General features: G+C 37.4%; 1 protein-coding gene across 1 annotated transcript in view; it reads right to left on the minus strand.

The window, feature by feature from the left end:
- LOC139714937 (twitchin-like) overlaps positions 1–27,518 on the minus strand; it is a 123,211-nt gene that overhangs the window by 73,544 nt on the left and 22,149 nt on the right. Inside the window, 14 exon segments of the mRNA XM_071626589.1 lie at positions 579–653; positions 3,107–3,374; positions 4,091–4,169; positions 5,256–5,304; positions 16,185–16,320; positions 16,905–17,011; positions 17,940–18,026; positions 20,104–20,151; positions 21,274–21,407; positions 22,384–22,408; positions 24,074–24,240; positions 25,518–25,591; positions 26,041–26,279; positions 26,777–26,902. Coding sequence (XP_071482690.1) covers positions 579–653; positions 3,107–3,374; positions 4,091–4,169; positions 5,256–5,304; positions 16,185–16,320; positions 16,905–17,011; positions 17,940–18,026; positions 20,104–20,151; positions 21,274–21,407; positions 22,384–22,408; positions 24,074–24,240; positions 25,518–25,591; positions 26,041–26,279; positions 26,777–26,902 — 1,614 coding nt within the window.

Genomic DNA, 27,518 nt, shown 5'->3' on the forward strand with positions numbered 1-27,518 from the left:
CCGCTTCATTATTAAAGTAGCAGCTCAGTTGTGACGTAATGTTTCTCTTTTCATTTCAATTAAGGCCTGTTCACAATGTGCAAGTAGCCTATGGTTTCATCCAAACCCTTGGATTTTCTGTATCTAAACCATGCGCGTATGAAGTGAAGATGTGCCTTTATCGAATGTTTTCGTCTTGCAAAACAGACGATCAAAGTTAATGGTATTCTGCCTGGTACACTTGTGACCAGTCAGCAATCAAGTCTGCCTTTGCTGAAATTCATTAAATCGAAGAGACTTGTGAATAATGGAAAAATAGTCCTTATATGAAAGTCATTCCACTGGCAAACATGATAAACTCCTTTAAGCAAAGTTCACATGCATACAGGAACAAAAAGTTCGTCCTGCTGCCCATGGGGGATAGTAATTATGTTCAAATGGATACAGCAATTCTGCCGTTCCTTCTAGGTTTTGTAAGTGCAATTTGGGTTTGAGATGTTCGAACCGAATGACTTAATTGCAAGATGTGAACAGGGCCTTGAGTATAGGGGGCGGGGCATGCACCGAGCCCTAGTCAACTCCTAGTGTGGTGTGCCTACCATCCTTTGGCTGAAGTCCCTGCTTCTGCATCTTCCTGTACTCGGGCTCGCTGATCTGGGCCAAACACACATGCGCTGGATGGGTGGTTCAGGGAAGAGAACGTATTGAGCAGTGCCACGCTCACAGCAATTCGGACACCGACAATAAATGAATGTGAAGGTGTGTACACGTGTATGTGTTGTGTATCGAAAGTATGTGATGTCAGTGTGTTGTGGGTGAATGTGTGACTTTGTATGCATGTATGTACGTATGTGTGCGCGCGCGCGCGTGTGTGTGTGTGTATGCGTGTATGTATGTATGTATGTTTGTATAAGTACCTGCTTGTATGAGATTTTTTTTTTCCTGCAATGACGACTGGAATTCATAATGCTTGTATGCATGCTTGGAGAACACCAATGAATCCAGTCGAATAAATCGGTGTTTTGTTTAGAAAGACTATAGAAACAAACTATCCATCCTCACTGTACTTAAGTTCATTATGGAGAATTTAACATAGAAAAAGACCGTATTTTGAAAAATCTGCTGCACATAAAACTATTTTCTGCCAGAAAGTTTGAGATTTTGCTGTTAGATACTTGACGAATATATACATTTTGCTTATACAGACCGTTTGACAGAACTATTTTGTAATTATTTTTTTTAAATGTGCAGTAATGTCGTAATACGCATTAATGAATATGGAACATTCCGAAACAAAGTAAGGCACGGAACAAAATTATCATCTATATGTACCCATATGTATGGATTGTGTACAGTGTATGTGTACGTGTTTGTGTAGTGTGTTGATGAGGGTTAGTAACAAGAATCACGCTGAGAAAAAAAAAATGGAGTTAGACGTTCACGCATGAGACCGCTGACTTCTACCAGGACACCGGCACTCTCGACAATGCTGGACATGCAATACGTGCAGAAAGTCAGAATGAAGCAATACGGAGAATCTCACGTTTCTTTAATCTATCTCTGCCCCATGTATCGTTAGACACTACACTTTTGTGGAAGCGAGATGCAGAGGAGGAAAGGAAACACTGAGTATGGTGGCTGCAAAGATACAGTCGACAAATTCATGAAGAAAAAAACCTAGTCACAGGCTTTCTATCTACTCAGCGCTTGAGAAACACTATCTCATATTTCATTCTTAAAATAAAATCACTTCTCCGACTCTTTGATTATGACTCTCTTCCAAGAAAGAAATGACAAAAATGAAAAAGGAATCATATATTCATCCTGCCATAATTGTGGCGGTAGTTCCAGTTGATCTTCGAAAAAAGGGACGAGGCAACTTTTGTATGAAAGGGATGAAAAAACTCATCAAAAGCATTACATGCACGATCATGAGCCTGAAACACCACAGTAGAGAACTCCAAACCTGACGATGCGGGAGTTACCATGGTAACGGAAGGGTTGCTTGAGTTGAACTCGTAGGACAAGCAACCCGTCTCAAATGGAATGATATTTCGTGAATGCATATCATCAGGGGTCATGAGTCATGGTATGCCCTTTTTAGTAGTCACATAAAAGTATCATGGCTTCTGAAAAACGGTACAAGTGGTTGTGTTAATGATGATGAAGATGAAATGGAAAATAAAGTTTTCTCTGCACGAGCTGAACTAACTTTAGTAGCTTTGATATAAGTATGATGCTATGCACAATACAAGCTGATATTGCATTAAATTCTGCGCAGCTTGGCAGCTTTCTAGACCAGCGACATCAACTATATATTGCTACGCATGAATATACAGTAACGCATGTGATTAATTGAAGCGTATTCTACGCAGGTGATGATACATAGTATAGAGTACAGCCACAACTGCAACGCGTTAGGATATGGGTTAATCACATTTGTGATGTATGTTACATTACTTGAACTTCAGTTGAATCCTTTAGAAAGCAGAGTTAGGTAAAGTATTGTCAAGATATTGTGAGATACAGTTTAATACATGATATAATGATATCAAAACTTTTGTTCTCATGTGAAGTCATTATGCCTGAAACAAAATAAATCGGACATTTGTATAAAACATGCCATTGTAGGATTACTCGAACAAGATTTAAAAAGTGGTATATCTTTGGAGTCAAAATAGATATTATTTTCTCATACCGATTAATATTGCGCTTAAAGACCAAGAAAAGGCCATTATGGCTTAGAAGCATATGCTTTAAGTATAAACATAATTATAAGATAATTCATTATATTATTGATACGAAGAAAATTGCTTCAATTTAGATTTAATGTACCTATCTTCTCATCATTTAAAAAGTAATTACTCATACCGCAGGTATGTATGTTGTATGGCATATTCATGTCGTTCATAAGCAAACTTTCCATGAAAACAACAAACTGCGCAGGATATACAAAGAAATATTCATTCCAGTATAAAATCAAGCCATTCCTCCCATTACTGAATAAGAACCACACGTTGCTCGGCTCAGGAAATCCACTTGTTTTGGCTGCATTGTCAAGCAAATCAAAACCTGCGTATGCCAAAAATAGGTATTTGCCATGTAGGTGGCGCAGGAGAGTACTCACTGTCAATGGTCACTTTACACTTGGATTCGGTGCCATCGTCGAAGACGACTTTGTATTCGCCCTTGTCGCCGGGTGCGATGTCGAAGACATGGAGCTCTGTCTCGGTAGGCGAGCTCTTCATGCGGCACTTCTTGCTCGGCGCGAGTTCCTTGCCGTCCTTGAACCATTTCGGTTTGGCGCCTTCATTCTTCGCCTCGCAGACAAGCTTCAGGCGACCTTCCTTCTCGTTGACCTTGACGTCTTTCAAGGGCATGACGATCTGGACGGGCTGTTAAACCAGTGATCGTAGGTAAGTGATTGAATTGTAAACGTAATGAAAGAGCCTGAAATGTACATCTACATGATTTCATTTTTTTCTCCTGTATGCATGTACTGTATAAGTTTGTTTGTTACTGATTTCGCGGGTAGTTCGACTGGTAGAAGAACCAAACCATTCATAAGATCATCGTATCTAATTGAATTGATTGATCGAAGTTTTGGACGATATATGGAATTGTGAAATATACGCTCTTCGAACATCTTCGCGTGAATTAAACAAAGGAAAGAGTGAAATAAATAGTAAGATGTAAATATAAAGAGAAGTCCGTCAAGTGCTCCATTACCCCGCGGTCAAATACACACTAATACACAGTGAAGTAAATTTTATAAGTTATCTTATTCTCTGGTCAAATTTTTGTCCAGTGGTTTACATATGGCATGTAAACCAAACATCCATGGTATGAACTTGAATTATGAATCGTACAATGAATTGTTATTAACTAGCATACATTCAAACCAGAAGCTACAGTACACTGAAAACTTAAACTACAGTCAATGACAGTACATTGTATATTTGAAACTTCCGCACAACCGAAAGTATCATATTTCCTGCATTGTAGACATCGAACGAATATCATAGAAAGTATTTTTTTGTAATTATTATTGTATGTCCAGTAAACAGACCGAGTTTATCTAAATGGTTTACAATAAATGCAAGATACTGACCTTAGCCTTCATTCCAGGCGTTTCTTTGAGATCACCCCAGTCAGGTTCCACTTGCTTAGATTCCCTCCTTTCAATTTCTCTGATATCAGACAGAATAGTCAATCCATATTTTTAGCGTGTTTGGAATTTTTCAAGCGCATTGTAAACCGTGATAAAGCAGACATATTACTAGAGTAAAGATATAACGAAAGTAGTTTCTTACAAGATAGAAACGTATAGAGGTGCTTACAGTTGGGTTAATGCAGTCAATTACAAGATAGGTGAAGTACACTGTGCACTTGATTAATTGGTCAGCGCTTTCACTAGTGGTTCATGAGATGATCATGGTTATATTGGTCATCCCACGAGATCGACACCCACGAGTCATACGGCCCACGAGTTCAATATTGAATAAAGATCCATGAGTCATGCAAACTACGAGTCATACAGCCCACGAATTCGACACTAGGCATATAAGGCCCATGAGTCCGACCACGAGTTCCACATTACATCACGAGGCATAATGTGTCGGTCTCGTGGGCCCAGTGCCAGACTCATGGGCTTTATTTGCTTAGTGTCGAACTTATGGGCTGTAAGACTCGTGGGATGTGTGACTCGTGCGCTGTATGATTCGTGCGTGTGGAACTCGTGACGTCCACCCGCTTATACCTACTTCTGGTCAAAATGGATCTGATGGGTGAGATATTTTAGTTTGTGATATGATCTTCAATGAAATATACCTTTGGAAAACTTCCCAAATCCAAATAATCTTCTTTTGTTCCATCCGCCAGCTTTAGAACCTGCGTCTTATATACTATAGTAATTTCTGGGTCTCTCAAAAATATTCTTCAGGATCTCACAAGCTGTAAATTACAGCTTGTAAAATCCTGAATTATTGCTAACCTCGGATACATCATTCTCGGCTATTTCCCACTTTTTAGTTGTTGTGGTGAGAAAGATGAAGCAAACAGATCAAGGAAAATATCAACTGCCGTTTTATCATGTTTATCCTGTTGTTATTGCATCCAAAAATCTTTATTTTTTCAAGTAAATAATTTTTTTGCTAAAAAAAATCCAACAATGTTCGAAATATCGAAGTGTTAACACGAATACATTACGTCACACTGACACATTTATAAAAATTTGTTTGGTTGCAATATTTCATGATCTTTCTTTGACATCTTACCTGTGCTTGAGTAGGGCCCTGAAGTCCAGTTCGTCAGTTTGTGCCTTTTCTGTGATTTGCAACAAAAACGTAACATATGATGTGAATTTCTCTTACTTGAGAAATAAGAGAATTGAAGTTTGGGGAAAAAATCAGCAGACAATATTTTTTTCTCCCTCGTTGTTCTGATGAATTTGATCTGCTCAAAGGTGAAGTGATTTGATAAGATTCAGAAGAAGAAGAGCTCGCATTCGTCAGAAATATAATAGTCTCTGACCTTCTAACCTGATGTGAAGATAACAGAGTATGTAATGAAGCAATGAATCTCTGCTCTCTTAATCAGTTTCCATTTGAATATTGTAATTACGCAGACAATGGCATTGGACAAAAGCAAGCAATTATTGATTCATATCTTGTACGCCGTGAAGGATATATTATGACCCGCATATTTACACTGACATTATTTTTTCGTCACTTTGTTCTCGTAATGGCTCGGTATCATTTCATGGATAGTGTAGAAACAAATACAACAGTAATCCTGACAGGAGTGTTCCTTCGTCCGAAGTTCCCTCGTGAAACCAAACTGAAGAGCGCATTAATGTTCAGCAGTACACTGCAGTGAGACAATTCAAATGATTGTACAATGCTGAAACAAGAGCCGTAAGAGTGTCGACAGTATCTGAGTCAGAAGTCTATTCTAATACTTCATGGGAATTCTCGTTTAAAACCAACTATTTAAGCCTACCAAGTCTCAAATACCACACTTCAGTAGGTCCGTACTACATTTTTTTAACGTAATTTATATATTCCTTAGTGTTTCATGAGGCATGGTTACCAAATTTCCAAAATTCAGCCCTTTTTTGTTTGTATAATAACTTGTTTCGTTTTCACCATTTTAAAAAGTCTGTAACCGCCAATTTTTTATTTCTTAAATAAAAATATAATTTTGAAAATTAAAGTTTAAGTTTTTCTCACGAATTAACTTTTTGTTTTTATTTAATCTTTTTGACATGTTAGGAATTGATAAAGTTATATTACAAGTTTCATCGAATGTCTTTTCTGAAATATGCAATATGCCGTGAAATATAGATGCTCCAATTTAGTGATGGCAAAAGAACAGTTTTTGCAGCAAAATTTTTAAATACCTGATTGGTTACAGCCAACATTCCGTTTAAAAGTATCACGTTTAATATACTTTGGATGGCGGCATTCACTGCCCAGTCATCGATGTAAATAGATGATACAAACACATTAGTAATAATGTTTTTGTTTTTGTTTTTTTGTTGTTGCTAAGAATGGAGGATATATTATTTTGATCACCGAAATACTGTCAATTCAGTGCTGAGCAGAGGTGCTTAAAGTTGGGCACCGCCTTCAGCTGAGCATGCTTGCCTTTCCTAAATGGGTCATACACATTTTTTTGTTGTTTTTACACTCAAGAAATACAAATATCGTTCATTGAATTTCTAAAAATAAATCCATCCACATGGAATAGCATGAGTATCTATAAGCCACGTACAGACAATTAATCACTCAGAATATTTTCATAAATAAACATGTAGATATTGAATAGCTTTATCACTGAAATGTTTATTTTTCACATGTTAAGAAAATGTATGGTTTAGAGCATAAACAGGATTATTCCTTTTTTAACGGATTCGTACCCTTAGCAAACAACATCGCAATGAATTTAGAATTGCTAATGGCTTTGACAATAAGTACCTTTTGTAATTACTTTGTTAAATGATAATAATAATTACACAAAAATAACTGAGCTATTCGCACAAGATACTACAGTAGTAACTGAAAATTGAAAGGAGATTAAGAAATGACTCGAATCGACAAAATAGACGAGTTACCATGCCATCGCTCTAGAAACTAAAAAAAAGTGAAGACATCAAAAAAAGATGGTGCAAAAATCCGTACGACCTTGAACGTGACTGCATTGGTTTTTCACACACGCGGTGAAAAAAAGAAGAAATGTTTTAAAAAAGCAACTACCAACGTTCTGGTCACTCTCACGTCAACCTCTATTTCAAACACATTTCACAATCATGACAATTTCACCATTTTCTAGCAAATGGCGAGAGCAGTATTGCGAGCAATTAAGACAAGAAATTGACAAAAAAATGGTGTATGTACGCAAAATTTCTCGTCAAAGCTACATTGAGCAGCTTACTACGTTGTGCATTTGTGCGAGAGTGTGCTTCACTTGAACCCAGCTGTAATTGGGCTTTTATCAATGATGCTGTCACAAAAGGCATGCTTAAGATAGAAATTGATGTGAGATTTTTTTCTCCGAAACATTTACAGCCAAATTTGCCACAGAACATGACTTGTGCCTATCTCACATACACACACATCCGCGTTCACGAACGCGCACACACCGTACACTACACAAACTTGCAAACAAACACAGTTTGGTGCTCACTGCCAGTGAAATTGAGTTTTATTTCTTAAATCGTGATTATAATGTATCATTGATTTGAGTGTCAAGATTCAACTAGTAGCTTGTATCTCAACAAAATTACGACAAAGCCAGTACGCTTTTCCACAAAAATCATAGCATAATGTTTGTAGCGGGTGGCTTGTTTGTCTTTCCTCTCTTTATTTGAATTTGGCGTTTTCGTTTAAAACTTAAACGAGGAACAACAAGATAAAAACCCACTTCTGCAACCTGACTTTATTTTATGCATTTTGTAGCCACATTCAATTTAAGAAGCATTTCCTAACAAATCCATTTTTAAATGAATTTATCAGAAGTGTCAAATTATGACTCTTGGATTTGGGGAATTGTAGGAAAACACCATTGTTGATGGGATGACTGCGTAGGCGTGTTGCCAATTTAATAGAACGGCTGCAAACGCTGCAGATTTGTGATTTTCAACTTGCACAACGTGAGATACAGAACCACTTTGTTGAGATTTGACATGAGAGAAACATCAGACTCATTTCTGGTGATTTCTCCCTCCCAAAAAACAACGATGCATATACCTTTTCTCCCTGTGGGGTGGAGTGCCGAGACATCGTGGGGTGGTAGGGATGGGATGAGGTTGTGGAGTGAGGGGGGAAGAAGAAGAAAGAGAAGAACCTGGCACGGTCAGTCATCTTGCTCTGCGAGGTGACAACAGTCCCAGCGACAGAAGAGTCTTTTTTTGGTTTTCTTTTCGTATGATGTTTAGTTTGCGCAAAAGCAAGTGCAGATGGAATGGGGTGGGGGTGATAGGATCGAGATGATAGAGATAATGACGATAGTGGATAGGAATAGACAGAAATGATGAGTGTGATGAAACGAAAAATGAGAGTACAAAATGAATAGAAGCCCATTGCATAAAATGTTGGAATTCTTGAAATGTTGGAAATTGGATTTTCATTTGTACTTCCATTCATCTGAGTGGCCCATATTTTTAGGCAAGTTTGTCTTTCAAGAGGGCCTGTCTTTTTTTCCAATAACACAATAATTTTGTTCAAATACCATAGGTTGTGCACTTACTCATTTTCTCTTCTGCATTCAAATGCATTGTGTATTACATTGTTTTGTTGTAATTGTTGTATGTGAAAGAATGTGTGATGTTGGAAATAGAATTTGGGTTTGAATTCGTCAAAATTGGACGTTGAAATAAGGTCATTGAATTTTGAAATTTGATTTCTTTTTTTCTCGTGAAGTAATGATATTAAGAGTAACAAATTAATTTAGTTGGATTGATATGATGTTATCGAATCTCCAACACACCTATTCCTAAATCTTCACAACGGTTTTTTATTCGTTTGTTTATTTGTTATTTTTTAAAACAAAATCATTACGTTCTATAACTGGCGAGAAATTGATGTAGTGATGATGCAACCCAGTAACGATGATTATGATTTAAAGGAAAGGGAGTTGTAGCTGCGTGATTATCAAACAAAACAAAATTTGACATTTTTTTATTTAGTGTGTGCATTATCCAATGACATCATCACTGTTTAATGAAAACATTGGAAACTTTGAAATTCTATAATCACTTGTCAAACTATATGTCCATTATAGATGAGTCTTCTATACCATTCTGTGAAACTGACTTTGCTCCAACTTAGAACATGGTGTGGAAATACGCTTAAAGGGATCTATAGTTTTCGTTGAGACCTAATTTGAGGTTTCTAACATTTTTGGTGAGATAATGAGAAACCTCTTATGAAATATGAAAGAGCATGTAATTCCATGAGGAATTCAACGTATATTTGATGAAAATTGGTTTTGAAATGGCTGAGATATCCAAAACAGAGCGATTCTTATATCTGTGGGACCCACACCTTATTACGATCGCTTTGTTTTAATTTGTTTTTGGATGTTTCAGTCATTCCAAACCCGATTTTCATAAAATAAACTTTGAATTCCTCTTAAAATGATATGCTCTGTACTATTTCAAAGTGTTTTCTTGGTACCTCGCGAAAAGTTAAAAGCCCAATTCTCATCTCCACCGATACTGTACTATCCCTTTAAAGATGAGATGAAAAGAGAAAGAAAGACGTTGTGGCAAAAGTGTTAAGAATAACTAGGAGGAAGAAAAAGGCGAGGAAGAAAGAGTGCATGAGGGAGGAGAGGGGATGGGGGGGGGGGGAGGAATAAATCTGACGAAATGGAATGTATGACTGAAAGACAAGCTTCGTTACCCCCTGTCTGGAAAAAAAAAAGTATACTGACATGGACGGTATAAAGAAAAAAAAAACCCTTTATAAACGCTACTGTCGAACTCCTCATGAATACTTTGAATTGATGTGTGACTAAGTAGCCAACATTAATCTCTTTCGCTTAATTTCAAAACAGAAGTAACCTAAAGTGCTTGTTGCATTGCACAAAAGCTCCTAGTGCAACTCCGCAGGGAAATATATGTCATTATGACGAAGGAATTTTGTCAGATATATTACTTGATTTGTATGAATCTTGACACAAAAAACTCGAAAATTGCAATAGAAGAAAAAAAAAAACACCCGGCTTTAATGATGCAGTTTACTGAGGGGTGGTTATCCTGAAGTGCTAAATGTATCCCACAATAGTTTCTTGAACCAAGTTATCATGACAAAGACATTTTGTCAGGTGCGTTAATCGATTTGTATAAATCTTGTTTAAAAAAAAAGCTTCGGAAAAGCTCTTAAGAAAGAACTCAGAATAATTTCAGTGATGCCGTTTGCAAAGGAGTGAATAAGATTATCGTGTTGGTGATGCAAAACTTGAGAAGTCACTGAAGAAAACGGATGTTTTTTGTCCGTTGGTGTGATGAAAGGCGACAGGTTGTGAAGTGAATGACAAAATACAAAACTCTGAAAGGAAAAATTGAGAAAGGAATGTACAATGACGCACGGATCGAGGAGGATGGTTGTGCATGTGCGTAAGCTGAATAAAAACAAACCACATCTTGTACCTTCCACACGCGTGTGACACTGCCAGCGCCTGGCTTCAAACTGAAAACTCGTTAGGCTAAAGCTAGACGACAAACCAATCCAATAGACACTCGAAATCTTCGCCAGACTCTACCAATAATTAGTTAGAAGGTTGATTTAGAAAACAATTAAGACGACAGTGTACATGAATTGCTGAATTTCACATTGAGATGATATTAAGATCACGGACAATGGAGAATAGAAAACCCACTTCAAATGTTTACGTGATTTATCTAATTAGGTATATGATCGATAAAGAAACGATACCACGGTTTACATAGTCTGTGAAGTTTCACACTTTAACCACGAAACTTGATGAATCACTTCAAATATTGAGAGCTAATGTGGTTACTGGAATGTCTACTAAGGGGAATTAATGACATATGGAATGTAAAGATGAAGAGAATGAGAAATATTGGCTAACACCGACACGTTTTCATATTTTCTCAACAATGGACATTACTCATGACACAAACCCGTGATTTGATAGGTGTTCACACACAACAGAAAAGAACAAAGTGGCAATCACAAAATGAGTGCACTGCTTTGTGAATGATCACGTGGAGATCTGCCACGAGATTTGGGGATCATCCTGATTTCAACGCAGTCCGCATGGTCGCTTCGCTCACTTCTGCAGGTGCGATCCAGTTTTAAAGACATTAAAGGCATAGTACAGTTTTGGTGGAGCTGAGGATTTGGCTTTTAACTTTTTGCGAGATACCAAGAAACCACTTCTGAAATAGTACAGAGCATGTCATTCTAAGAGCAATTCAAAGTTTATTTGATGAAAATTGGTTTTGGAATGGCTGAGATATCCAAAAACAAAGTAAAACAAAGCAATCGTAATAAAGTGTGGGTCCCACACTTTATCAGAATCGCTCTGTTTTGGATATCTCAGCCATTTCATAACCAATTTTCATCAAATAAACGTTGAATTCCTCTCGGAATTACATGCTCTTTCATATTTCAATGGAAGTTTCTCATTATCTCACCAAAAAATGTTAGAAACCTGAAATTAGGTCTCAACCAAAACTATACTATCCCTTTAACCTATACACTGTTTTGTACTAGGGGGTCGACGTACATGATACATGATTGAAAATGACTGTCTTCAGAGTAGCATCAGACATGACACACAATCTTATTAATTTAGATAGAATTTGTATAAGCGACGCAAATATTGCGTCGCTGTTGAGATAGTGACCCAACCGTTGTGTGACAATTGGCAAATGGAATTCAAGAGAATTTTCAATCCTGATAAATACATATCATGTATAAATGCAATCTTTGCATTTCGTTGAAGAACCCATCTTATGGAGCGTCCCAGTTATCAGTTTTCCTCGTCATCTGATACTTATATGATATCGAAAGAAGTAATTTTTTTTTTCGCTCTGCACCATAAAAACTGGATCGCACTCTACTTGGCAAACACACCCGACAAACTGGTTAACTGACCAAAATCAAATGTAACTGAACACTTGCCATGTTTTGTTGAAAGAATGAGAGCAAAGCGGCAAAGAAAGCAAGTATCAATTTCATTCCTGTACCTTCCCGGCAAACCATCATGCTTATGAGTTTTGTTTACAAATCATTTGCATGTTTTCCTTTTCGTTATGCTCATTTCGTATTTCCTATCACAAACTAAAATCAGCTTGTGCTGTATCGACTTGTCAAAGGAGATAGATTTGGAAACTAATATGAAAAAGGGCTTTTTATCAAATATCTTTTCATTACTCCAGATCAATTTTAATATGTGAACTGGCCATGTGTTCAAAGAAAAGATCATGACGCATCACGTGACGAGAAACGCCGATGCTTGTCTGAAAATGACATTTCCTATTTTCTTTTCTTGTGTAGCTCTGCATCCTCTCATGAATATAACAATATATGATAAACTTAGATAAATCTGTCCTTTCAACGCAGTCAAAGATTAATTTCTCACACGTATTTCATTCAAGCATTCGCGTGGGCGTATAATTGTTTGCCACTTTGGAATGAATGGAAGCAAGTATACATTGTATTCTGATTTGGAATGAATGAAAGCAAGAATGAAATTGTATTCCAATTTTGATCTCAATATATTGACCAATGAAAAAGTGATAACATCCCACAGGTTCTCACATCCACAGTTTTAATCAATGAAAAAAAAAACTATAAATAGATGGAATTGTTGAGCTCCACAGATTGGTACGTTCTGTGCTAGAAATTTACACTTTCGATTATAATGAAACAAGAAATCTGCAGATATTTATTAGAACAATGTAGAAAGAACCACTGCTCTGTCGCTGCCATTATTTGATTCTTCTTGTTATCTGACCTAAGGCAAGCGTGCTTCCTTTGTGTATGTATGCATATTCTTTGGAGGGATAGTTTTTTTTTTTGAACGATACTACAAGATAACTTCCATTTCCGGTGAGATAGAGCTTTCATCTATTCTATCTTTTATCTTTTTCACTTGAACTTGGAAAAAATTGAAATCATAATCAACTAACAAAAAATCAAGCAATCGTCTGACGAAAACGCTGTTACGAGCATACATCCGTCGTTTGGGGTAACGGGGCTGACAACAAATAGTAAGGTTATTGTTCGGTTATGAATCTTGACAATAAAAAAAAAAGACGAAAGATCATTCGAGGAGTTTATAACAGAGCCTTCCAGTTAAGCATCGCAGCGCTTTACGAAGTCACGTGAGCCGCCATGACTCTTTTATTTGGACACACGGCGGTAGCGAAGAAGGATAGCATTGTACCTGAGCCCGGTTCACCAACTTGGCCTCGCTCTGTAGGACGGGACGGCAGACGTCCAAAGCAATAGATAAAAAGATGTCATGAAGAGCATCTGGCATTAACTGACCCATCTCGGGTCGTATTTAGAATCTCGTGAAAAGGGGGAAAAAGAAATGTCTGTATGCATCTCTTCTAGACGTGTGTTGGGTGCAAATAAAAGTGCTCGAAGTGTCATGATCGTAAGTTGCCGTAGCCGAGCCGCATAAGCAAGTGCATGTGAAAGTGAGGACAAGGGGTGACGAAAATAAAAAATAAGTAATAATAGAATCAGGGAAATAAAGGAGAGACTCGGGAGGCTAGTTAAAAAGGTCTTGAAAATCATAATGAAAGCGAGGACAGGGACTGGAAGAGGAGTTGAACTGAGGGTGTAAAGTGTTAAGGCCTGGGTAAGGGTATAGGACTGAATCCTCGCATACCGGATGCACAAGTTTCCACGAACAGCCGTACCAGAATCCCGTGCGTGCGTCAGTTGGCCACCATATTTGCTTATTGTCTTCTCGCTAAGGAATGCTGTCCACGTGACAGCTACGTCATGAACCAAAGGATGGATCTGAGACTACGTCACAAAGATTTATGTCTGCTCCCGAATAAACATTAGTGGGGAATATAAGACTAACAAAGTTCAATGAGTATACACATCTAAGAATATGATTGGTTTATTTTGTCGGAAATTTTTCATTTTTATTTTTCGATGAGAATTCATGACAACAAAAGTAAAAGGAACTATCACACAAGAGAGAACGTTGCTTGTAGCTATACGAATAATATCATTAACCAAGTGTGAGTGTCTGCAGATTTTTACATTACCTTTATGCAGATGGTTCAAACATCTTAAGGAAGTTATGTCTTTTTGGAAATATTAAATACAATCAACATTAAGCGCTTTAGAAACAGAAAAGGACATAACATTTGCTCTCTGCACACGTCACTTCACTCGAATTACTCAAGGTTGCTTTATTCGGTTATGCCTCATTCCAAACCCGCGAATGTGTGACCGCAGTGTGAACTGATTATTCGAAAGAAAAAAAAAGCAACGTATTTTCAAGGTAACTTCAAACAACAAACTCGACATACAGTTTCAAGACATCCAACAGCTACTGGAATACGTGAGAAGGGCTCACAACACCAACATCCACAACGAGTCATTCACAAACCCTTCGCGGGCAGCTGGCGGGGAGCAAGCAGGGCAGCGGTGGTCCCAGGTTGGCTCTGATGCTATAGGGCTTAGCACACTTCCCGCCCTCGCTCTTTTATCGGAGGGCTGAGAATTACACAGCTACAACATTGCAACAAACTCGAAGAAAGTGAGTTTGGTAAAGTGTCATTTCAAACGCTGCTCGACATGGCAGCACACTCTATTACGAATTGCAGTTGGTGAAACTGGTGCCAGAAATAGCGTGCCACTGGTTGAAAGAGCTTTACCACGTGCGAAGGATTAAAAAGTGAGATTAAATCGAGAATGTGTCGAATATGATGAGGGGAGATCTTGATCAACATCGATTGGAGGGAAACATTCTTACATCGCCATAAGCATTGACTAAGTATTGACTAACATGATGAGGAGTGTACGTCGACATACATAAAATAGACATAGAATGGTCAAGTATCACTTCCTGAAGAACTGATGGATGAAGTGCTGGATGATAGGTTAGAATTGTGAACGTGAGAAATCTACTGTCAAGAGAAGAGGGGTTACCCCCGTCAGCGCCATTCCCGGAAATATACCGTTGGCACCCCTATAGAGCATGCGACTTTTCCGGAAGAGCAGGGTTAAACGTGGGCATCTCAGTGCAAATACGGTATATGTCCGGGATAACAATATTGTGAGAGAACAAGGAACTCGCTACATTCTCAATTCAACTTTCGATTCTACGTGTTCTATTGCAGGATGCACATTAATTCCACGCCAGGCACACAAATGATATTATCAAAAAGTATTAAACATTAAAACAACAGCAAATGAAGGCACAAAATACATCGTATTTGCAAGGTTTAAAGATGACAAGCATAACAGTGTCGCTGTAAATACTTAACGTATAAAACACCGATTTTTGCCTTTGAATTATCTTCTTATGAAGCATCGTTTCAAAATGTGCATCCAATAGACAATTAGAAAGATTTAGATATATTTTACATGACGAATGCAGTAAAAGGTGTAATGATCGAAAGTTCAATTCAAACAAAATCACGAAACAATTGTAAAATTTGCTAATTCTTGGTCACAAGGTTAATATGCTTTTATGAAATTCTACACTTGTACCGGTAAGTATGCCATCAACCTCGATAAGATACGAAAGGTCTAGGATTGTAATTATCGTTATCCGATCAAGTACATCATTACATCATCATGAAGTTAGTCGAAACATATATCTATCAACTGACTGCTTCCATTTACCTCATATAAAATAGATGTACTAGTTAGAAATTAGGTTCACATGTTTGTACAAATTGGGTGTTTAGTCGTGGGATTTACTACGGGATCGATACTTTTATTGGTTACGGGGAATAAATCACGTCAATATAAAGTCAAAGTTCTAGTCATTTCAGTTTGTAAGGGGTAAGACATCAAATATATGCACAAAGTGTTGAGGATTAACCCAATGAAATCTAAAGAGAGGGCTAATAGATTACATTTAAGAGTGCTGATTAACCTTGATCTTCCTAGGTGTAAAGACACTAATGGGTCAGTGCTGCTATACAAGTTCTCTGCTAGGTGTACTGTTGCTATGACAACAGCGAAACTTACGTGTGACCATAAGGGAGAAAACACGCTCGTCCTTCCCGTGTTCGTTCTCCAGTTTGCAGGAGAACTTGCCCGTGTCGGTCGAGTCGGCTTTCTTGATCTCCAAGATGTGAACGTCGAGTTTCTCGTTGTATCTTGTCTAAAAGAAGTGAATGGAGAAAGATTCTGTGTCACTGAAGCCAAACACTTACAATTTGTAAGTTGAAAGTTAGAGAGATATTCTTCTTACATATTCTCTAGCGTATTCCAGTTTCCGCTGCAAGTTTCTGTAGAATAGGTTTGATTGAAGCACTTTAACCTAATACGTCAGTGTTACTTTCTCAAAAAAAAGGAAAAGAAAAAAGAATAGTCTCCTCTGAGATTTTAGCAACACAGTATCGATGATAATAAAATACACGTATTGTATCATCAATAATGGTCTGCCTAACAACACGTGTGGCTCTCCTCCAAACCCCATCCAATGAGTTATTTTCCCCATTCATTTACTCTCATCCAGGTGGGCCTACTAGTATTTTGGTTTAAAAAAAAGTTGTACTGTCACTGGTAAGTGGAAGTTGCAGCAAGTCCTTTACACAAAAGCCTGCTACCAACATGACGAATTTCGGGTTCATCAGTCATTCAATCACTTGACATTACCCTTTACAAGTTTACAAACGAGTTCCTAGCTAGTATGCAAAACAAAGCTGAGTCAGTGGATGGGAGAGAGAGATTACTGTATCTTACAGCGTAGCGGCCCTTCATGCCGTCCTTGATCTCGTTTTTGCCCTTGAACCACTTGACCGTTGGCTTTGGATCTCCAGCCACTACGGCCTCGAACTTGACCGTTTGACCTGAAGGACAGAGTGATAAGGGAGAAGTATGGACGATCGGATGTGTCAACTTGTAAAAGCATTTTTTTGAAGCGATTACACCAAGTAACCTGTCACAAGTAACCTGTCACGTCACCGAATTACTCAGATGTAGTCGAGAATCCTGTACCTGAGAAACATGCAACATTAGAATCTTTGAGCAAATATCTGAAAATTCGGATTTGTTTTGTCATCAAAAGTGTTTTGCGTTAACCGAGCCGCGTCCGGTCCAAATTTTAAGGTCTTGAAATGCTTTTGAACGAGATACAATGCTGCGATTAATGGATTATGTTCTTTGAATATTCATTAAAAACTAAGTATACTTTAATTCCAATTAAGAAATTAAACATGGAACATCCCTGTAGCTGCGTAATCATTTTAAAGATTAACACAAAGATTTTCACGTGCCTGAAAAATACTGATTTCGAGAAAAAAAGGATCCTAAACCTGCTTTCTTGTCTGTCTTTTTTTTGGAAATGCTTGGAAAAACATAAGAAGTGAATTTGTTTTTTAAAGTTTGTGATTTAAAAACATGATGAAAATTCAATTACAGCAACATGGGGTATTATCAAGATTTTGAGGGAGAGGTTATAACATATTATGATAATGTATGTTGACATAATTTCAACGAAATCAGTAATTGTGGTCACACTGACTTTGTCGATAATACAATTCAACATGATTACAAACAAGATCTACAAATCATATTGACAATTCAAGTCCACTTAATCTTAATCTAAGCATGGAAGGTTCCTACGTCTTTATGTTACTAAGGGTATCTAACCGTTTAACCTAATTCTGTGAGAAACGCAAATTAATATTGTCATTATCCATGACTCATGAATCAACCAACAGTTTACGTTTGAATTGAAATCGGTACAACGTCCTTCTTGTCTATGCCCCTCCTCACCTTCAGGGGATGAGCATTTGCTCGGGGTTTCGACGAAGTACGGCGAAATATCTACAGGTTCCTTCTCCTTCTTTTTCTTCTTCATTACTGCGGGGAGAAAAGACAGAACAACTGTGTTAAAATCACATTTCTGAGTTAAAAATAGGGACAGAATGAACAAATCATTATTCATGGCCATTTTGTGATTGCAGTGATAGTCCTAGTATCAACACATCTACTGCCAATGGTAATGAAAAGTTTGAAAATAATTGCAAAGATAATGCTAGTTGTTATGAGGATGGTGTTTTGATAATAAAAATGATAATAGAAAATATAACGATAGTCATTATCATCCATGTCATCATGATAAATTGAATCATAATATTTTCAATTCCACATAAATGTGGTCCCATATGATTCTTTATTTGTAGAACCGTTATTATCTATATCCAGTACATTATCAATAATATCATATTACTATCACCACTCTTTTTGAGTGCCCTACCTTTATCACTTCCCCAGCATTACCGGGTGACCAAGTTCTGTTAATACCTGGATCTTGACAAATTCCTAGAGGGACATCATGAGTAAAACACTTTTCTTTTTCGGACTTCAGAGCAATATCCACTATACGACAATGCTGTGTCACTATAGTCTCACTACTATACTTTGCTAAGCTGATAGGATTGATGGAAACGACGCTTTACCTGGTATGCCTGGCAAGGCTGTGTAGCTATGGGTGCTGTGCTCACTAATCATGCAGTGCTCTAAACCTATACACATGCATTAACATGCGCACAATATCCCCCTCAATGGCAAAACTGATTGGGAAGCGTCCATTTTCTTGGGGGGGGGGGGGAGTGGAATGATAGATTGATTTAATACAGAGAGATTCTAATGTAGGAAGTCCATATTGGACATTGATTGCTGTACTTTTTCAAACTTGACGATGTCATGACTACACAATTATTTTGTCGGGAAATACATATTCATAGAAAAGCAGTGGTACGTTTTTGGTTTAGTATCTCAGTAATTTAGAATTGACGAAAGAATAGAAACTTACCACGCATTCAGTGGAAAATAAACTTCACGACGGTTGAAAAACAAATTATTTCACAGCAATAGTGGTTTAGATGTTGAATTCAAAATGTAAAAGATTCCAAACATGAATTTAGAAAATGTTAATGAGTGATTAAACCATCTATAGTTTTTTTTTTTTTTAACATGACAAAGTTATTAGTATTATGTGCAGACGTGCTTGTGTGACTATCAAACACGTGACAGCATGCATCTTTTTATATCTTTAGACTTTGGGATACCTGGAAGAGATTTTCTCATTACTAACGTCCACTCTATCGTCATAATGCGCAGTATACCAGCATGTAACGAGCTTTATATATTTTTTTCATTGATTGTTTCCATAATATGTTTGCGTTAACTGACGTAATTTCACCTGTAAACGGTTCCCTATGCCAGTAGAACATAAGGCATATAATCATTATTAGATATGCCATGAAACGCACACAATTAAAAGATAGACAAAATTAAAAAAACAACAAACTTTTGAAAACTTAAAAAAGAAAACTAAACTTTCAAAGCATGTATGCGCTTCCCTTGCCCTTTGCACTGCCGTAAATAGGATAAATATTTGTGACATATACCAAACGTGTGATGTTTGGTACATTTAACTCCTGAGCAATTTCGACCTTGTTAACATATTCTTATATTTTTTTTTAAAACTATGGATAAAAAAGAAGAAAAAACAAACAAAAAACAAACACAAAAAGTAAATATTTGAGAAAGAAGCACATGCTGTTCACACGCCTTTTGACAGCGGCATTTATGACGATGCTGTGAAGCAGTATAAAGAATATTTGTCTGCATATACATGTAAATATACGTACACATAATACATGTATACATAATTATATGTACATGTAAATACACACAAATAGCAAATACAAGATAAGCCTACGCAGCTCCAACTTGCAAATTGATCGCCGACTCTTAAACAAAACGAAAGGAGGAGAAGCAAAACCAACTTTTCTTATCATCGCCGTAACATGCATGAAAGCTCGGTGCAAACTAGGTGCAAGCAGTAATGTGAAATAATGTTGTGCATGAAGGCAGTTCATGAAAGCGAGTGCGCGTGCGTGCAAGGACTGCAGTTCATCGATGGATTCACCTTCCTGTTCGCCCGGTTTCCTCTGGGCGGGGGCGGCATCCGAGGGCTCTGTTACGTCATTAGACAGTCGATATAGAAACAATAGCTCGCACTTTACCAATTGCAACATTACGAACGTAAAGTGTGGGAGTTTGGGGACGTTGTGAACCAGGATGATAATAATCATACTGCTCGGAAATAAGATACACATGCCTAATATACTGTTGTGGTTACAGGGACATCACAAGCATCATTCATCAGATCACGGAATCGGATATATAGGGTGCTGGATTTTACAAACGTGAAGGGATGGTAGATAGGAATCCATCAGAGTATTATAGATTCAATGGGGCATAAAAAGTGATCAAGACTTGCACGCAAGGCAATACAATAATATATCAAATCAAATGTTTTGACCATATTTAGGAGTTATACGTAATAAAATGAAACACGGATTTACATTATTAATAAAAAACAATTCATGTATACGTGTAGAAATTAGTTTAGACTTGGTGCATCATTGCCAAATCAATGAAATGTCATGGAAATGATCCATAATATAAGATGGCAATCGCTTAAAAAACACAGATATTACGTAGATTCCTGATGGGTTACGCTGTTAATTAATGGATCAAATTACAAAATCAAACTCCATAAATCTGTTTTCCAAGGAGACGGATATTTAGTAGAAATATCCAAAGATTAGTAACTGTCACCATCCACGAGAAAGAAACTTACGATTGTACTCTTCTCTTGTCAATCCAGTTTTACCTACATCATGCAACCATCGTGAAAGATCGACATCTTTGGTTAATCAGGATATACACATATTCCAATGGCGTTTGAATTTTAAACCCTTGTCCGATACTTTCAAATTGAAAATTACATTTGTTCATTCATATCATTTAATGCCATTGTGACATTGAAAATAAAATAATACAAAATGAAGAAGTTTTTAATATCTTTCCAGAGTAATTCTTTGTATTCACTTTGGTCTTAGTATAATGTATCGAAGAAATACAAGTTATCCAAAAAGATTGTATGGATTGTTTCAAAAGTGCCGTGAAAATGTAGGCAACGTGGTGTAAATTGCCTGTAAATGAATTGTTCAAGAGCTTGCATCCTTTGCAGACCCAGACGTGGATAGGATATAATTCTGACTGAAGGCAAGCATGATGCATGTCAACCTACCGGCGTATTCCCAGTCCGGCGAGCTCTCGGTGCCCGGGGCTGCTTCGGAGCCAATGAGCTCCTCGACCGCTGGAGGGGCGGACTCCACGCCTTTCTCTGAACTTGGTTTAATGGCCTCGTCCACGGGCTTCTTCCTGTAAGGCGAAAAAAAAAAGGGGGGGGCAGTGTAATTTACAACATAAAACCTCAAGAAAAGAAGTAACTTTCTTCTCGTTGCAAAGTCAAAGTCTTATCATTATATCAATATATTGATATATTTTGGACAAGCACGTATATTTAGTTATCTGGACATAGTTATATGGGCATAATCATACAATACATCTTATATCAATCCGTGCATGATCATACAAAGCGTGTATATCATAAATCATATACATACAAAATGCTGTTTAGCAGGCTGTGTTATTGTGTTTCTATATCTCAAATCGTATAACTTGTCTTAAAGCGCACCTGCAACAGGGTTCATATTCTATAATACCACAATGTTGTATGTTATTGTTACACCTCAACACACCAGCATGAAGCAGTGTTTCTTAAAACACCTCTCTCTATCTCTCTCCCTCTTTCTTTCTCTATCTCCATAATCTGTCTGTCTATCTATCTATTTATTTATTTATCTATCTATCTACCTACCTACCTCTCTCTCTCTCTCTCTGATAATACTTGCTCACAGAAAAAGACAGATGCAATCTATACACTTTTCAATATTATGGCTTGCTTGAAAAGTTTCAAATTGTTACGTACCACATCTATCTATCTATCTATCTATCTATTTTTTCCATTTTTCCATTTTTCGCACGGTATACATGTACTTCATTTCGATCACTTCTGTTTCTTTTTTACTATACAATGTATGATTACTATAGGTCCTCAATTATTGTACAGTCTTTTCATTTCACTATGTTCTATTTACCTTGTTCTCTGTTATCAAAAGAAGTGAAACATATGTTATGTCGAAAAATGAAATAAACTTTGAATTGATATCTATCTATCTATCTATCTATCTGTCTATCTATCTATCTATTTATCTATCTCAAGCATTTTGCTCATAAAAAGAGACAGATACAATCTATATATGGTTAGCTTGAAAAGTTTCAAATTGTTACGTACCCTTTCTTGCCGGGTTCCATTGTGTCTGAAAGAAAAGCAAATCATGTCATTCAATCATTACCATTATACATACCCTTGAATAAGTCGTGTAATAATTGTATGTTGCAATTAGAACAAGAGAAAACCATTTACAACTCATCGATTTCATTTCGTTACGGCCTGTTCTGCTTAAGATTATCAATTTCAGGGAAGTTATTACTAGTTTGACAGTTTTCATTATCCACATTGATTATTTTAATTGTCTTTAGATGGACGTTACTTCCACTACGGTGTGTGTCATAATGCCATTGACAATCACACCTCCAGCATTTTAGGTCAGTCGTACGGCAAAATGTATGTTATAAAGGAATAACAGTCCCAGAATGACGTGTCACAATAAAATTAAACTTCAACCAACCTCTGTTTTTGACTTGATAGCTTTTGTCAACTAGTGCTGATATTCTCAAGCAAAATGACCCCCTTCACAACTTTGCTATCCTTCTGGTGATGGTTAGGGATGCACATTGTTACCTATTTATAACCCAATGATCCCTAAGCATCAAAATATAGGTAGGGAAGGTGTGGCAACTATCATTCGGGTTGAGAAAGTCTACATTAGTGGACAAAAGCTAGCCAGTCAATATAAAGGTTGGTTGAACATTGATCTATTTGTGATGTCATCATCTTTCTCCAACCGATGAAAGAGTCCTGCATCGGACGGAAGGATGTGATGACGTCACCGTGTGACAGGTGCCCCACTGACATGCGCACAGATCTTGACCGTATAGATGTCATATATTGGACATGAAATCCATAAGGAGAAAAAGATTAATTTTCCTCTCACCAAATTATTATAATATTGCATTAGCTTTACGGTAAATACCTGTCAAAATGGAAGGAGTTGTTGGTAAATCATCGACCTTAAACATAATTCACGTAACATTTTTTTTATGCGTAAACAAGCGGCCCATATAATATGCATAAGCGGTTGCAACCATTTTCACTTCTCCTTGACAACATTAAAGTCTATCATCGATCGTATGCCCGAATCGATCGTTAGTTTGTTTTGTTTTATTCCATATTTACTGACAACTTGACCCATGCCGTGGAATTGCGCTTCGACCGATCCCGTTTTCCGTACATAAATACGCTTGTAGTCTGCACTGCAAAAAGTCCGGTGTTAGATATGAAACACCGAGCTGGTGTTCAATTTCCGGAGCTCATTAATTTGGTGTTAGATAAACACCTCTGGGAGTCACTTCAAAATATAAATCTTTTTTTTAACAGTTACTTAGTTACTGTTCTTCTTGTTGATTTTGAACTTCAACAAGACGATCAAGAACTTTCCGATAAAGTAGGCCTAGTTGATTTTTGAAAAAAGGTGTACACACATTTACATCATATAACACCAGATGGTGTGGTCTCCCATTGACACTGGACAGGTGTTTTACAATTGAATTAACACCACCAATATCAAATCAACGCCATGCGGTGTCATTGCTGAATTATCACCAGCGCAGTGTCAAAATATAACGAGCTATAAAACACTACGAAGTGCCAGGTGAACTCTTGCCTACGCCATCACATCATACTTTCTACACCTGTCGGTGTGGTCTTTTATTGACACTTGATCGGAGTTATATTCAACACGCATGATGTTGAATCTAACACCGATGTTTTTGCAGTGTATTCACCCTCTTTAAGCACTCACCCTCTACGAAAATCTCGCAAATGGATTTCGCCTCGCCAGTCTCGTTGGAGGCAACCACGCTGTAATCACCCGTGTCCTCCGGAAGTACTTCTAGGATCTCCAGTAGATAGAGGTCACCCGCCTGACTCATTCGGAACTCGTTGGACGGTTTGATCTCCTTCCCATCCCTTTCAGAGGCAGCATAGATAGATAGATAGATAGATAGATAGATAAATGGATGGATAGATAGATAGACAGACAGATAGATAGATAGATAGACATAATATAGATAAATGGATATACAGTTACATGTAAGGTACAATTTATCTCGTGTAATTGCGATTATCGTAGCAAAATAAACTTTAAAATATCAAAACTTTGAAAGCAAGAAAAAATTAGTCGGTGGGGGGGGGGGGGGTAAGACTGAGGTGTGAATTTCCTTCAATAAAATATTTGTCTTCCTTTACAAATGAAATGTGTAATATCACAACTGCTGATAAACATAAACATGTCGGGAAAAAAAGGAACCACGGGACTCGAACCTGTCATCTACTGCTTTTCGTGCAGCGACACTACCACCAGGCTATCCCTGGTTGCCGGCAGTGACACGATGAACGTGGAACGAAGAACCAAGCTCCGAAATTCTGACATTGTTATGTTAAGTAGTCCAATATTGTCCAAGGCGGACAAGGCATTAATGAAAACAAGAGATTATTAAGCAGATAGATGAAGGTTGTGGTGTGAATTTTCTGCAATTTCCTGTATTCGTAGAGGGAGACAAATTGGAGACAATTCACGCCTCTACCAAAACTTTCTTAGTTTGAGTCTATTTCCAATCCAGCTTGTTTGTATGATTTTCAACATTTATCAAAGTCAGCTTGACCGCGGAATAGGACCGGTTCCTTTGATTTTGACTTTGATTTATGTCTGTTTTCATTTCATTTCATTCATTTATTTAAGCACGGTATATACTTCAGTCCGGAGACTGTTCTTCCGCAGGTCTGTGCGGATCAAATACAACATAAATATATCAGATATGAAAAACAAAACTCATACATAAAAACAAAGAAAAACATAGAAAACAAACAAACATGGTGATGAAACTATACAGCGCACGTCTAGACAGAACAGACATGTTTGTAGGTTCATTAGTTCATCATTCGTTTTCTTATGTATTTTCTGAGGGTCCCATATCATACAAGCATTGCTTTCTAGTGGGACCCTCCAATTCCATTCCCATCTTTTTTTTTGAATTTGTACTATGCATATGTATATTGTATTTTGAATATATATGATTATGTTTTCTTCATTTTGTTGCTCATTATCACATGTATTTTGTTGATTTACGTTTTTGTAATTATGACAAATATGTTCTGCTTATACATCGTATATAATTTTCTCTGTTTATTTGATAGAAATGAAAAAAAAAAGATGATTTTGAATTTGAATTTAAGAACATACTTACTTCATCCAGATCACCTTGGTTGGGTTGCCTGTGATCTTGACCCGGAGACTAACTCGGCTACCATCTTTCACGTCCTGTCAGCAAGATATAGACATGAATCAAGGAGACCGTCCCTGTATATCCGAGACATTTACTTAAAAGAACTCTGCTTCTTTTTCCAGTAAAACCAGTATCTGACCTTGCGATCCGTATTTAACGGAAATAAGTGAAAGAAACACAGTTACACGTGGTAGACACACATTGTTATTTTCTAATGACTACCTACATTAGAATTACTCACCTGTCAAATCTAAAAGAATATGACTGTTACATAATTATCATCTATAGTTCCTTCTGGAAGTGAAGTCAGGCTTTATTGTCTACTTGCCTGTATATTTTGAACAGTGCGCAGTCTTCCTAGGTGAAATAATGCATACTACCACAGCCCTGACACACCGGAGGAGCGGAAGAAAGCCTACGGGAACAAAAAGGTTCTTTGCTCATACAATTTCTGATATCCTTATGCTACCATCTGGAGACTGACCTGGTCTTTGAGCTCCTCGACGACGACGGGAGTCTGCGGGGCAGCCTTCTCAATGAGCGGAGTGACCTCCTCGGGGCCCTGGCTTGCGACCTCAATGGACTGGTCGCCGAACTGGAGCAGCTCCTTCCCGAAGGAAGCGAGGTCCAGTTCGATGAGCGGGGCCCCGAAGTCAATCTGCATTGAGGGCGCCACCTCGGGCTGAAGGTTGAATTTTTTGGGGCCGAACTTTGACCCGGGGGCTGAGGGGGAAAATAAGAAGTATAACACAACGGTCGTTACACATGCGACATTGTGGCCAATGGGAGAAGAATGGATTGATATAACAGATAGTGAATTGGCCATTATCTGTTGTTGTGGCCTGACGTGCAAAAGTTTCAGGGGCTACATTCGAAATGACAGGGATCGTAACGAATTGTGATTAATCAGTAACATAGTTAGAATACACTGTCTAGCATGGATCACTTGTAAGAGAACATAAATCTGCTGTTAAAGTTCTAAAAAAAGAACATGAAGTAAATACCGACGATGCCAACTTGGACGACAGAATGGGGCAGATCTATTTCAGAAATATTGCAATTTTATTTTGAGACTCAATGTATTGATGTGTCTGTTTTGATTCTTCGTTTTTTTTTCCCTACAAGACTTTAATATTCCCCTGTCTACATCACTCGAAATTCGAGTGATTTCGACGATGGCTTGACGACCAGCAGCGAGAAAGATGGAGAAAGATTCTTACCCTGTTCGAACTTAAGGTTGACGGTGGATGAACTCTTTCCTTTCTCGTTCTCTCCCACGACGACGTAAGCTCCCGAGTCGGCGTCGGACGCGTTGTTGACGTCCAGTGTCAAGATGTAGATTTTACCTAGTAGATGGAAAACACACTCATGTCTTAAGCCTCTATCAAACTGTGAAAATGTGCTTGAGAACTGAGAATGATATACTCTCCCGTTTCTTGTCTAGATCTCCGTAAACCAGCAAACTCTCAACATCTTTAAAAAACATCTACAAACTCACTTGTTTTACCAATCCATTGGTAAAGCCCATTTGAATATGTACGTTTATGGAAATTGCGCTATATAAATGCGTTCCTATGATGGTGATGATGATGATTTTTATTATTATAAATATTATCATTATCATTGTTATTATTATAAGTAATAGTATTACCACTATTATTATGATAATAATGATGATGATGATGATGATGATGATGATCATGATCATCTTTATCATTATAACTATAAGATTTTCAACCTCTGCTTCGACAGAGAATGTTTTTGAGTCGTTTTCTCGCCAGTACAACGATTTCAATTTAATTCAATTCAATTCAATTCATTTATATTCATTCTTCTTCTTTTTTTCTTTTTCAACAAAAACATAACACAAGATAAATCAGGTTTTACATCATAAACAAAGAACATTTGTCTTTGCAATTAATAATGGTATCAATAAACATAGGAGCGCATGCTGGCAAAAAA

Source organism: Diadema antillarum, unplaced genomic scaffold (genome assembly GCF_040938485.1).
Source record: "Diadema antillarum isolate AM-2024a unplaced genomic scaffold, OU_Dant_1.0 scf00000045, whole genome shotgun sequence".
Lineage (NCBI taxonomy): Eukaryota > Metazoa > Echinodermata > Echinoidea > Diadematoida > Diadematidae > Diadema > Diadema antillarum.